This window comes from Salvia miltiorrhiza, chromosome 3 (assembly GCF_028751815.1).
Source record: "Salvia miltiorrhiza cultivar Shanhuang (shh) chromosome 3, IMPLAD_Smil_shh, whole genome shotgun sequence".
Classification (NCBI taxonomy): Eukaryota; Viridiplantae; Streptophyta; class Magnoliopsida; order Lamiales; family Lamiaceae; genus Salvia; species Salvia miltiorrhiza.
In genome coordinates this window covers 43,362,279-43,374,223 of record NC_080389.1, presented here as the reverse complement: position 1 = coordinate 43,374,223, position 11,945 = coordinate 43,362,279, and the positions used below count along the sequence as shown (strand labels likewise).

Here is an 11,945-nt window from a genome sequence, read left to right as displayed (position 1 = left end):
TTCAGAAAGTAGTTGGGAGCTCTTCGCTCGTGCCGTCATCTCTAGGTGTTGAAGCCTGCGCTGCCTTCTCCAAGGAGTGCTGGTGCTGCGCCGCATTCTCTTAGGGTGGTGATGACTGCGCTGCTCCTTCAGGGGGGGTGGGGTGACTGTACTGTTCCTTCTAGGGGTGGAATGACTGCGCTACTCCTTCAAGGGGTGGAATGACTGCGCTGCTCCTTCAGGGGGTGGAATGACTGCGCTGCTCTCTCAAAGGGGCACTGGGATCTCCGTTCTTTGTCCTGCATTGTTAGTTTTCCTATTTTGTGCGATAATCATTAAGGCAGTAAATACTTCATATTGGTAACATATGGGATACGGGTCGTATGCTGCGCTGATGAGGACCTTATCCCTCATCAATATAAAAGGAAAGTAAGAATGTGAAAATGTCAATTCAAAATAATTTCATTTCATTGAATTAAAAAAAAACATTTACTTTCGTAAAAAAATCTTAAACTTTTATGTTATCTTATGTCATTTTTTCTCATTCAATTTATATATTCCATTAAAAAAATTAATTCATTTTAGCTTCAAATTTATCTTTAAAAAAATCATAAATTCACTCGACAAAAGAGTATAAATTTTAGTGTGCTCAAAACAATCATCAAACATTTTCTCATCTTTGTTGTCCTGATACGCGTTCATTTGATTCTTTGATTCACTCTAATGTATTGTCAAATAATAAATCTGGACATATTATAAATATACTTGTATAATTTTATTTTACAGTGATTTTCTTAATCATTGTGTAGAATTCAATCAGCCTATATAACTGGGACGAATAAAGTCTTTTGAAAAAATTCAGAGTTGTATATTATGCATCAAATAATAAAAATTCAAGAAAATATTTTTTTACTAATATGCATAAATAAAGTTTTAGAAAAATTTTCTTTCTTAATAGAAACCTAAAATAAAAACATATGAATATTTTGATGGACATTTTAACTAGCTAATAATGATAGTTGATAAAAATATATTGTTAATTGATATTGATCATTGATTTAACTTACATACAACTATAAAAAGTCACATTTATTTAAACGATTATAGTATTAGTGAGATCTCTCTTATATAAGTTAAAAAAATATCAATATAATCTTTTAGGTTACAAAAATATAAGTATAATATAAAAAGACATTCAATATTAAAAAAATATAGATTATTTATACTTTAAAATAATTTAGTTAAATAACTATTACCGTACATGATAATGATGGAATGGGTGGATTTTTCATTTTCTTTACTTAACCGCTTCACTCTCTCGCTGAGTCGCTCACCAGTTAGAAATCGCATATCTGAATAAACTGAGTGAGGGGCCAGAATGAAAATTTAGAAAAATAGTCCTTAGCTCTCTCAAAAACCCTCGACGCAGCCATTCCTTATTTCAGTTGCTTTTCTTCGCCATCTCAACCTTTCTTACATTCGATTCTTCGCCTTCTCTCTCATTTATTTTCGCTTACTTGTTTATCTCAGTTCGGTGATCAGCTCTTCTTCTTCTCTTTTTTTATTCAGCATTTTTTTGGTTTCGTTTATGTATATATCCTAATATCTGATTGGTGTGAAAATTGCAGAGAAAGAGATTGGAAGGAGAAGAGTGTAAGATGTTGGACATCAATCTATTTCGTGAGGAGAAGGGCGGCAACCCTGAGAAAATCAGGGAGTCTCAGCGCCGTCGTTTCACCGATGTTCATATTGTTGATGAGGTGATTGAGCTCGACAGGGCTTGGAGGCAGCGTGAGTATCTAATCGAGGATTGTTTTTAGCCGTTTCTGTCGATTTATAAAACTTGGAGGTGATGTGGTTGATTGTAGGCCAATTTGAGTTGGATGGTTTGAGGACCTCCAGGAACAAGATAAGCAAAGAGATTTCTCGCCTAAAAATTGTGAGTTTCCTATTTCGTTTTTCGATTATTAATTATCACAATTTGTTCATAGAAACAATGTGATGCTTCGTATAAGGAAAAAATATTTGAAGGGAAGAAAGTATGAGTTGATTTGTGATGGTAGTGTTGTCTTTTTTCTAGAATAAGTAAAATGAAAATGTCAATGAAAATCAGATTGGGATTTCTTTCTAATTGCATTGCTGTCTCGTTTCCCTTTGTATATTGCTTATGTGTATGTTTTTGGTGTCAAATCGTAGAGAACATTTTTATTGCTGTATGGTTGACCTGGTCCACGATTGTTATATGCATCAGTGGCAAAAGTGAAAAGAATAAGAAAACTTATCATATTGATCGATGAGTGTAAACTTATCAATTACATTGATGCAACTTAACAGCATTCTGAAGTGATGAATCTAAACAATGATGTAATTGAGTTATATGTGTTTCCTCTGTTTTATTGAAAGGCTGGAGAAGATACAAAAGGTTTGGTTGAAAGTACAGATAAAAACAAAGAACTGACTGTACAAAAGGAGGCCGAGGTGCAGGAGGCTCTAACAGCATTGCAATCTAGATTAGGAAACATTGGAAATCTAGTGCATGATTCTGTCCCCGTTGACAATAATGAGGTGTGTTTGACGTCTTCTTGTTCACAAGAACTTGCATGCCTCTGTGCTGGATAATCTTTTCAATGAAATGTGACATTTTTCAGGATAACAATGCTGTTATGAAGGTCTTGGGGAGAGAAGAGGATGGAGCCAAAACTGAAGAATCATGTGGAGCTTGTTGAGCTTCTAGGAATTGCGGATTTGAAGAAAGGTGCTCACTTTACTTAAAAATACATATAAGAAATTTTGTAAGTGAAATTGTAGCTGCTGTGTACTTGCCATGGCAGCACAAGCCAGAAACTTCATGATTATGTGGGTGAATATTAGTTTATTCTTGTAGAGGGTTTCCTTTAAACTGCTATCTTTGTTATTTATAGCTGTAGTGTCCAGACTTAAATTTCATGTTATTATCAACTTTGGAGTTGAGAAGGACAGGAGAAAAGAGTAAAAAGCCAACCAATCAAGCATATTCCTTCAGCAGACATTTATTAGCCTTTGCTTATTTTCAATTTTTATACTCGTCGCAATAACTAGTTTGTTAATATAAAGTGGATTTCAATATTTTAGGTGCAAATGTTGCGGGAGGTAGAGGTTTCTATCTGAAAGGGGATGGAGTATTGCTTAATCAAGCTCTAATCAACTTTGGTCTTCATTTTTTGAGGAAGAGGGGATTTATGCCGTTGCAGACTCCTTTCTTCATGCGGAAAGATATTATGGCTAAGTGTGCCCAGTTGGCTCAATTTGATGAGGAGCTTTACAAGGTAACCTTTTCTTCTCGTCGAATAGCTTAAGAAATGTGTTCCAAAGTTTGTACCTTAATAATGCCTTTAAATTTAGAGAGAAGATACGACATTACCACCTGAATCCATTCAGGCACAACATGCAATGGTAATGTGTACTTTTCAAATTATGGTCAAAATTCACGAGAATACATTTTAAGAGATGAATCATTTAGTTAATATTGCCTAGAATATCGGTATAATGCGAATAAGTATGTTTAGCAGCTTATTAGCTTGATAATTATTGTTTACTAATTACATATGCTGATAAGTATGCTTAGTAGCATATTATCTCGATAACTATTGTTTGCTAATTACATATGCTGATAAGTATGCTTAGGCTTGGTATTTTTTAAAAGTTATCATTTATCTAATTCTTTAGTTCTAATGCGATTAAATAAGATCCCTGTCATCCTTGTGTTTTCTATAAAAAGAAAATATAAAATTTTTCTATGCAAATTTAAGTGGGTTCCTGAATGAGATGTCTGAACTGTGTATGAAAAAAATATTTTGGCTTTTTTTTGTGTCTAACAGGTTACTGGAGAAGGGGACGACAAATATCTGATAGCTACTGCTGAACAGCCGCTTTGCGCTTATCATCTAGACGATTGGATTCATCCTACCGAACTGCCTTTGAGGTGTGAAAAGAAAGCCCCAATTTGCTTGTCTTGTCTTGGTGCATTCTTATGTTAGCTTATACTGTTATGACGCCTCCAACAGAGTTCCTTCTTTGGTTTTTTATTCATGTTTGATGGACTCTATGGTTTCTTTTAGATATGCAGGATATTCTTCCTGCTTCAGGAAAGAAGCTGGTTCGCATGGTCGAGATACTCTGGGAATTTTCCGTGTTCACCAGTTTGAAAAGGTTGAACAGTTCTGTATGACTAGTCCAAATGCAAATGATTCATGGGAAATGCATGAGGAAATGCTAAAAAATTCAGAGGATTTTTACCAGCTGGTATCATTTTGGCCCCTCTTCTGATTAATTTTATTTTTTAATTAACACTACCACACACTGGGACCTTGTGCCATTGCATTGCATTTACCAAACTAAATTGGCTACTTTATGATTGTCCCCTAAACTTAGATGCTTCTAATCGAACTTTGTGAAATTATTCGTGTGAGCAGCTAAATATTCCCTATCAAGTTGTATCTATCGTCTCTGGTGCTTTGAATGATGCTGCTGCAAAGAAGTATGACTTGGAAGGGTGGTTTCCAGCATCAAAGACTTATAGAGAACTTGTTTCGTGTTCAAATTGCACCGACTATCAGTCGAGAAGATTAGAAATACGATATGGACAAAAAAAGGTATAGAGTTGGTCTGTGTTGTGTTGCTTGTTTATATTTAGGAGGCTTTTGTGTTATGAGCTTAGTCTAATTTTGCCCTAAGCCTACCAAGTTGGCCGTGGTTACGACTATTTAATGTCGAGCATATCATTTGATAGATATTGAGTCTATTGAACTGTTGCAGAGTAACGACAAGACTAAAGAGTATGTCCACATGTTAAACTCCACCCTGACAGCAACGGAGAGGACCATGTGTGCCATCCTTGAGAACAACCAAAAGGAAGATGGGGTCGAGATACCAGAGGTTCTTCGACCATTCATGGACAATATATGTTTCATTCCGTTTAAAGCCCCTCCTAGCAAAGACTCCAAAGGAAAAAAGAGCAAGGATTAACAAGGATTCTTGTCTCCCGCTATTGTGGAATCTTTTTTTATTTTATTCTCAACTCATTTTGAGATCTTTGTCAAGATTTCATTCATCCCAACTTTTGCCTACAACTTTCACAGCAAACTAGCTATGCTTTTGATGGACTGAAACTATACTATAGTTTAGTTTCTATCTTTTGCTCATCATTGATATTTCTTTTTTGTTGCAAATCAACGTTTGTAACCTTCATTTGATCGAATTGATACAATAAAAAGTGTTGTATTTTTACTTTTGAGTTAGTCGAATTATATATTAACAACTGGAACTGTTACATTACAAATTATATTCGACCCAACTCCATTAAAAGGAAGCCATTTCTCTATCATCAAAACAGTTGTGTTAAATCCTAAAAAAAATCATCGACAGAAGCTTCATTTAATACTTTTGTTAATATTTTTTCATCCTGGTCTAATATTCCCCGACTTGGGTAGAAGTAGTGGGTTTTAGAATGCCAATCAGAAGCTGGTTACAGGCTTACAGCAATAAAATCTAAGAATCTGTAACCATTCCACATTTCAAAATAATCAACCACATCTACGTCTCAAAAGGATGTTATGGTTATGTATACATATTACAGATGCTGCGGCAATTTGCAGAAACTATTCTGGGCCAAGTCACGGTAACAATAGAGCGAGAGATCACAATATGCTAAGCTCCTTCTGCCAAGGTTCCCTTCGATGTGCTGATGTAGAGTACTGCAAATGAAAGCAATATCTCAGGGTAAAGAAGAAGTTGAACACAGATAAACATTGGACAAAGCCCATCTCTGCTAGTTGTTGTTACCATTATTTCCTCTGATGAAGGCATCTCCATATTTGTTCTTCAGCTGGCCATTCACATACTCCTCTGTTTGTTCCATTGCAATATTCATGTATCCATCCAGACATGCAAGGATACCTGATTGATAAAATTATACATGAAGAAGAAGCTCGTGAGTTGTTTAGGTAGATTAAGCAAAAAGCAAGTGAACTTCCCTCAGTTCAAACTCATCTTAAAAATTAAACATATTCATCTACTAAGCCATTTCAAGGTACAAGAATCAAAAGACAGAACGCCAAATAACTTCAGGTTATCATTCCGCAGCTAACTACATACACATTAAATAAGTCATCTCTTCCGTCGAGACTGGTGAAAGATAATGTTTAAATTGGCTGAATAGTTAGCCGTTTATTATGTAAAAATTACTTCAAGGGTACCAAGCAACCACCATGAACAGACTCCGAAACACACGAGAACCACCCATTGCATCCCTCCCTTATTACCCAGCACCGATTTCCTCTCCCTACCAACAAACTCCACTTTGAGAGTGATCCAACAAGCATTTCACATTAATGGAGTAACTGTTTAGGTGCATCAAGGTAGGCAGTGAGCCACTCCACTAAAAGAGTATTGGCCTTATATTTTCCTACTAATTGAGTGGATGTGGATCTCGGATTTCAAATAATAATAGCAGCAGGCTCATGAGCACTAGGCTCTCACAGTCTTGGTTTTGGGAGTTACAAATTTTAAATAGTAACTGTGAGAGTTAGGCATGTGAAAATTACTAAGGCCTAATACAGCAGCCTACTTAAGCAACACAAGGATCATGCCCAAAGGTAGAAACTAATCAAAAGTAAATCACCCTAGCATACTTCAAAATTACTTCTTGCTGATGTTTAGCATACAATTACAGAGAACATATACAAACAATAAAAGAAAAAAGAAAATGACGCAATCAGAACCAGAATATAAGCAAATACGCTACACAAACAAAATCCCAAGAAAGATGCAATCGTAGAGAGGGAGATGGAATTCACCTCTATAATCGACACCGGAGTTCAATTTGACAACCACAGGTCGTCCACGTATAGATTTCAGAAAATCTGCCGGAGTTTTCGTGCCCGACAGTTTCTCCCCGGCACCGCTCATTTTTCCAAATTAATTGCAAAACTGCTGCCGCAGAAACAACACAAACACGATTACATATCCTCAAAACAGAAATAAAATGAAATTTTCTGATAAACTCACGCAGAAACAAAATGCCTGGTTTTTAGTTATATCTCTCAGCACACCCTCAGTCGAATTGAAAAGAGGCAAAACTAAAATCTCGACTTTCTTTGACAACGAGGAAAGAAAGCACTCGAATTTGCATAATTCTCCGATATACATGGTTTTCTATTCACCGAAAATTCCGCATAAATTCAAAGAATACAAATAAACGGCGACCGAGAAACTTACCAAGAAAATCTGTAGACTCCGGCGACGACGCGATTTGGTGCGATCGGTGATTGCGATTCCAGAGAGAGAAGAAGAAATTTAATTTGACAACTTGTAATCTTTTTCCTTGTCCTTCTTGTTGCCTCAACTTTCTTGAATCCAAACTAGAGAAGTGAATTCAGGGTTCTTTGGTCATTAGGTTTTCAATTTGTGTTTTTTGGACTGGGCTGCTAAGTGGGCTATGAGATTTTTAGTTGGCCCATTATTATTCACGGTAGATATTTTTATTTTAGAATCGTATTCAATCTATTTTTCTAAATTTTGATAAAAAACATTGTTTATTATTGTAAATAATATTATTTATTATATATTGTACATTACTTATATATATAGAGAGATATAGGAACATAGATTTTCGGTTACGATAATACACATCGCCGTTTTCTCTCCTTCTCTTCTTTCTGAAATTTATGTGCTTGATAAAGAAGATATTACAGTTTTCTCTCCTTCTCTTCTCTCTGAAATTTATGTGCTTGATAAAGAAGATATTACAATACGTTTATCAGCAGGAGTCTTTAGCCAATTCAGTGATCACGGAAATAGACCATAATAAAAAATCTTACTCCCTCCGTCCGCCAAAATTATGTAAAATTGCTTGGGCACGGGATTTAATAAAATTGGTGATGATTTTGATGTAGTGGAGAAAGGGTCCCACCACTTTATGAGATGTGTGGTTGAGATTGAATTTTGAGTTGGTTTTTTGTAAATAAAGAGTGTTAGTAAGGATAAAATATTAAAGAGGATGGTGGGACCATTGCCATAAAAGGAAAGTGACATAATCTTGGCGGACGCCAAATATAGTAATTTTTACATAATCTTGGCGGACGGAGGGAGTATTTTTCTTGGAAGGTAATTTCTTTCTATTCGCAAATTATATGAATCAAAACATCTGAAATTTATGCTTATGCCGAAATTCAGGTTGTTGCTGAATTACTGATTTTGACGGCAGGTTGTTACTGAAAACCTATTTTATGCTTATGCCGAAATTCATATGATTTTGTTGTTACTTATTTTAAAATACTGATTACTTATTTTGATGAACTCTGCTGAAATTCTCGAATGAATTTTTGTTTAATCTATTTAATTAGGTCTACGTGTTTGTGTTTGTATGTTTTGGGGGCAGAAATTTGTTTTGATTTTGTTGAGGTTCTGAGGGATCGAATGATTTCATTTTTTTTGGATGTTTCGAAAAATTCCCTTTCATGCCGACTAAATTTCTAAGTGTCGGTTTTATATGTGATGATACTTCATTATTTGTACTCTTTGAAAACCATTATACTTGTTGCGTCATCATATTAGAATGGATACTATAATTAAGAGAATTAAAAGCATAATATATCATGCTTAAAGGACATGTGGATAGGAATGGGTTTGTTTATGGAGCAATTATTAAGTACCCAATTAGTGTGTATATATCGTGCCGTGAAAGTTCCAAGTCTTCTCAATTTATAGTTTAGTAAATTCAGAGTTTAGTTGGAAATTATTTGAATTATTTGAGTTTATTTAGGTAAACTCTGCTTATATAATTTTTAATAAAAACAAAGATATATTTAATATGTTGGGATAGACGTATTAATTTCTTAAGAATCTTCTCCTTACGGAATAGAAATTATTACATTTGTTATTTATTAAATGAATTGGTTGAAAAATAATTGTGTATAATTGTCTATTTTTCTCTTGATAGAGGTGGTCGAGGGAGAGGCCGAGGAAAAGCAAATTAGTCCCGACGAGGTTCGTCCATAGAGGAGGTCGAGGTCGTGGATACAAGCATGTTGCTAGATTATAGAGGAGGTCGAGATCGTGGATACAAGCATGTTGCTAGATTTCAAAGTCATGGAAAATGATTTCATAAGACATCTCATCCACAAAAAACCAGTACATCTCAGCAAACTACAGAAACACAACAAACTTGTCATAGGTGTGGGTGCGGGGTCATTGGACTCGTACATGTCGCACTGCAAAGCACCTCGTTGAAGCATACCAAAAGTTGCAAAAGGACAAGAAAGACAAGAAAATTCGAAGTGAAATACATCATTCCAATTTGCCTGAAGCAAATTTGGAGTTTAATGCTGATGATGATAATGCAACTTGATCTCCATAATCTTCAAGATCAAGTTGCATTAAATCATCATCATCAACATTAAACTCCAAATTTGCTTTAGGCAAACTGGCATGGTGTATTTCACTTCGAATTTTCTTGCCTTTTTTGTCCTTTTGCTATGCTTCAACGAGGTGCTTTGCAGTGCGACATGTACGAGTCCAATCGCATCCACACCGATGACAAGTTTGTTGTGTTTCTGTAGTTTGCTGAGATGTATTAACTTTTTGTGGATGAGATGTCTTATGAAATCTTTTTCCATGACTTTGGAATCTAGCAACATGCTTGTATCCACGACCTCGACCTCCCCTATGGGACCAACCTCATTATACTTTTGATAGGTTAAACATAGACAAGCAAATTTCAAATATAAATATCACCCATGAAAAGTACGCTATGCTATTCCATTCAATTTCCCCCCTACACATGGATCAATTTATGATTAAATTTTGATTTAAGGTTTAATATTTCATAACTAGAGTTTATTAATTTAGTGATCTATAATTAGAATTTAGTAATTAATTTTACTAGAAATATTAATTAAATTAACTAATTAAACATAATAAAATTATACTTTGAAACACACATACATTTATTTATCCTAAAGTATAAGTGTATGTATAAATGTATACTATTTAAAAATATAAGATAAAACACACACATACATAAACAAATTTAAAATTAAATGCGGACAAGGCAAGTACTGAAACTATGGACCTAATGCAGCGCCTATGCCATCAAACAATATTTGTAAGTCCTTGGACTCATCCCTAATTAATTATTGCAAGTTGTTTTACGAAATAGTTAGATTATGTGAAACTTTGAATCGTAATATGAGATGAATTTATAACCATTATTGTTATGTTTGTAATTAAAATCTTTATTTTGTAACGTTGTACTCATATATGCAATGCACAAATAAGTATAAAACAATATGTTTTATTGAAAATTAGCTAATGGTGAATTGAACAAGAAGGATGAAGATCTCCACAGTCCATCTTATCTTCATAACTATCTAATGTCATGATTAAACTTGGCAATATATAGAAGAAAAGGTACATGCGATAAACGAGGGCTTGGGTGAAGCTCAATAAGAAGCTGGGTAAATGCCAAATGCAGCAGGAATGATCACTAGAGAAGGAATGTTAAACGATGAGCAGGTGTTTTCTTGCTGTGAATGAAAGAAGTATGAAAGGTAAGGAAATGTGAAGTGATTTGAGATTATGAATATGAGGATTTTTTTTATAAATTAATAATATTAAATGAAGAAATTTAAAGGCTGCTTTTGTAAGTAAATCGTGTGGTTAGTGTTAATTAGTGGGTGAATTTGAAAAGGGCGAGTAGGAAAATTGTGGAAGATGAGGCGACGCGGTTGATGGTGAGGTGACGTTGGCGTTGTGTTCTATATAAAAAAAAGACACTTTATGCTAGGGAAATTAGTGTGAATGATTTTTAAAATTAGAGTTGTTTACGCGATAATTTTGTGCAGGGGTTTATAGTCTTTAGTCTATTCAAAATGAGTGAGATATAATTTTACATTTTTATTATACTAGGTGGGGGAGTTGATGAGAACAATTTTGTGCAAATGAGCTTTTGTTGATCAGGTCTGTCAATAATGAAAATATCAAGGTTAAGTGGGCCCATTGGGCCGATGGATGAGCCGTTAATGATACGGTTGGATTGAGAATGATAAGTTGACAAATAAGATGCAATGCTGTTTAAGCGAAGTTCGGTAACTTGAAGGGTGAGATATTTGAGATCCCTGATTACTTGGGATTCGATTAAGTGGTTTGGACGTTAGCTTGAAGAGGAAGATCGGCTTGAAGAGTCCCATCTTATTGAAATAACATGAAGCATTTCTATTTCTATTATGATTATTACTATTTTAGCCTATAAATTTACACATATGTTCATGGTAACGACACAAGCTATTCACAATAAATACTAACGCTTTGAATATTTGAGCCTTTCATCGTTTCAAGTCCCATCCTTCTTCTTCTCTTGATTCTTCTGCCATCTCAGCGAACAACCTGAATGCATCTCTCGGGATCTTATTCAGGATAGATCCTCCACACACGGCATTAAGCCACGTTCTCTCATGGGCACGCAATCTCGCAGTGAAGTATTGAATCAAGTCGTGCTCCAGAATTTGATGTTGAGGGCATTTGTGTAGTGGATTCTTGAACTGTTCCCAATCTATATATATATATATATATAGGGGGCGGTTATTCAATAAACCACCCTTATTTTAAGAATTACGAACCAGCAACAATGCATGAATTTTATGTATAACACGCATGAATAAACTGTATAAAGGCATGAATTGCGAAAAATAATTTTTTTGCTACCTTTGGGATTCGAACTCAGGACCATGAATTTATCCAACAAGGTGATGAATCAACCGTAGATCTTGATGATCTAAGGGCTGAAAATGGTTCCTAATTTATATTTTAAGAAGCGTTCTTATTTTAGCCTTCCCCTATATATATATATATATATATATATATATATATATATATAGGGGAGGGCTATTCAGAAAACTCCTCTTAAACTATAAACTATAAACTAATTAAAA

The 11,945-nt window shown here is 34.8% G+C and overlaps 2 protein-coding genes across 3 annotated transcripts; one reads left to right on the top strand and one right to left on the bottom strand.

Annotated features, from left to right (window-relative positions):
- Window positions 1–1,330: 1,330 nt before the first annotated feature.
- LOC131015889 (serine--tRNA ligase-like) lies at window positions 1,331–5,244 on the top strand. Its single transcript, XM_057944366.1, is given in 11 exon segments — window positions 1,331–1,508; window positions 1,608–1,770; window positions 1,848–1,918; window positions 2,383–2,544; window positions 2,628–2,651; window positions 2,653–2,734; window positions 3,091–3,284; window positions 3,837–3,940; window positions 4,077–4,260; window positions 4,431–4,610; window positions 4,774–5,244. Coding segments are annotated over 10 exon segments (1,344 nt in total). The 5' UTR covers window positions 1,331–1,508; window positions 1,608–1,637; the 3' UTR covers window positions 4,984–5,244.
- A 255-nt stretch (window positions 5,245–5,499) lies between these two features.
- Window positions 5,500–7,453, bottom strand: LOC131015902 (sm-like protein LSM36B). Of its 2 annotated transcripts, none has more exons than XM_057944399.1 (4): window positions 7,234–7,453; window positions 6,813–6,948; window positions 5,800–5,913; window positions 5,500–5,711 (listed from the first exon to the last, which is right to left on the bottom strand). In XM_057944399.1, the coding sequence occupies exons 2-4, from the start codon at window positions 6,922–6,924 to the stop codon at window positions 5,665–5,667; spliced, it is 273 nt and encodes a 90-aa protein (XP_057800382.1). In that variant the 5' UTR covers window positions 6,925–6,948; window positions 7,234–7,453; the 3' UTR covers window positions 5,500–5,664. The 2 variants fall into 2 exon arrangements, with proteins under 2 accessions (XP_057800382.1, XP_057800381.1); XM_057944398.1 differs by having other exon boundaries at window positions 6,813–6,945; window positions 7,234–7,447.
- Window positions 7,454–11,945: the final 4,492 nt, after the last annotated feature.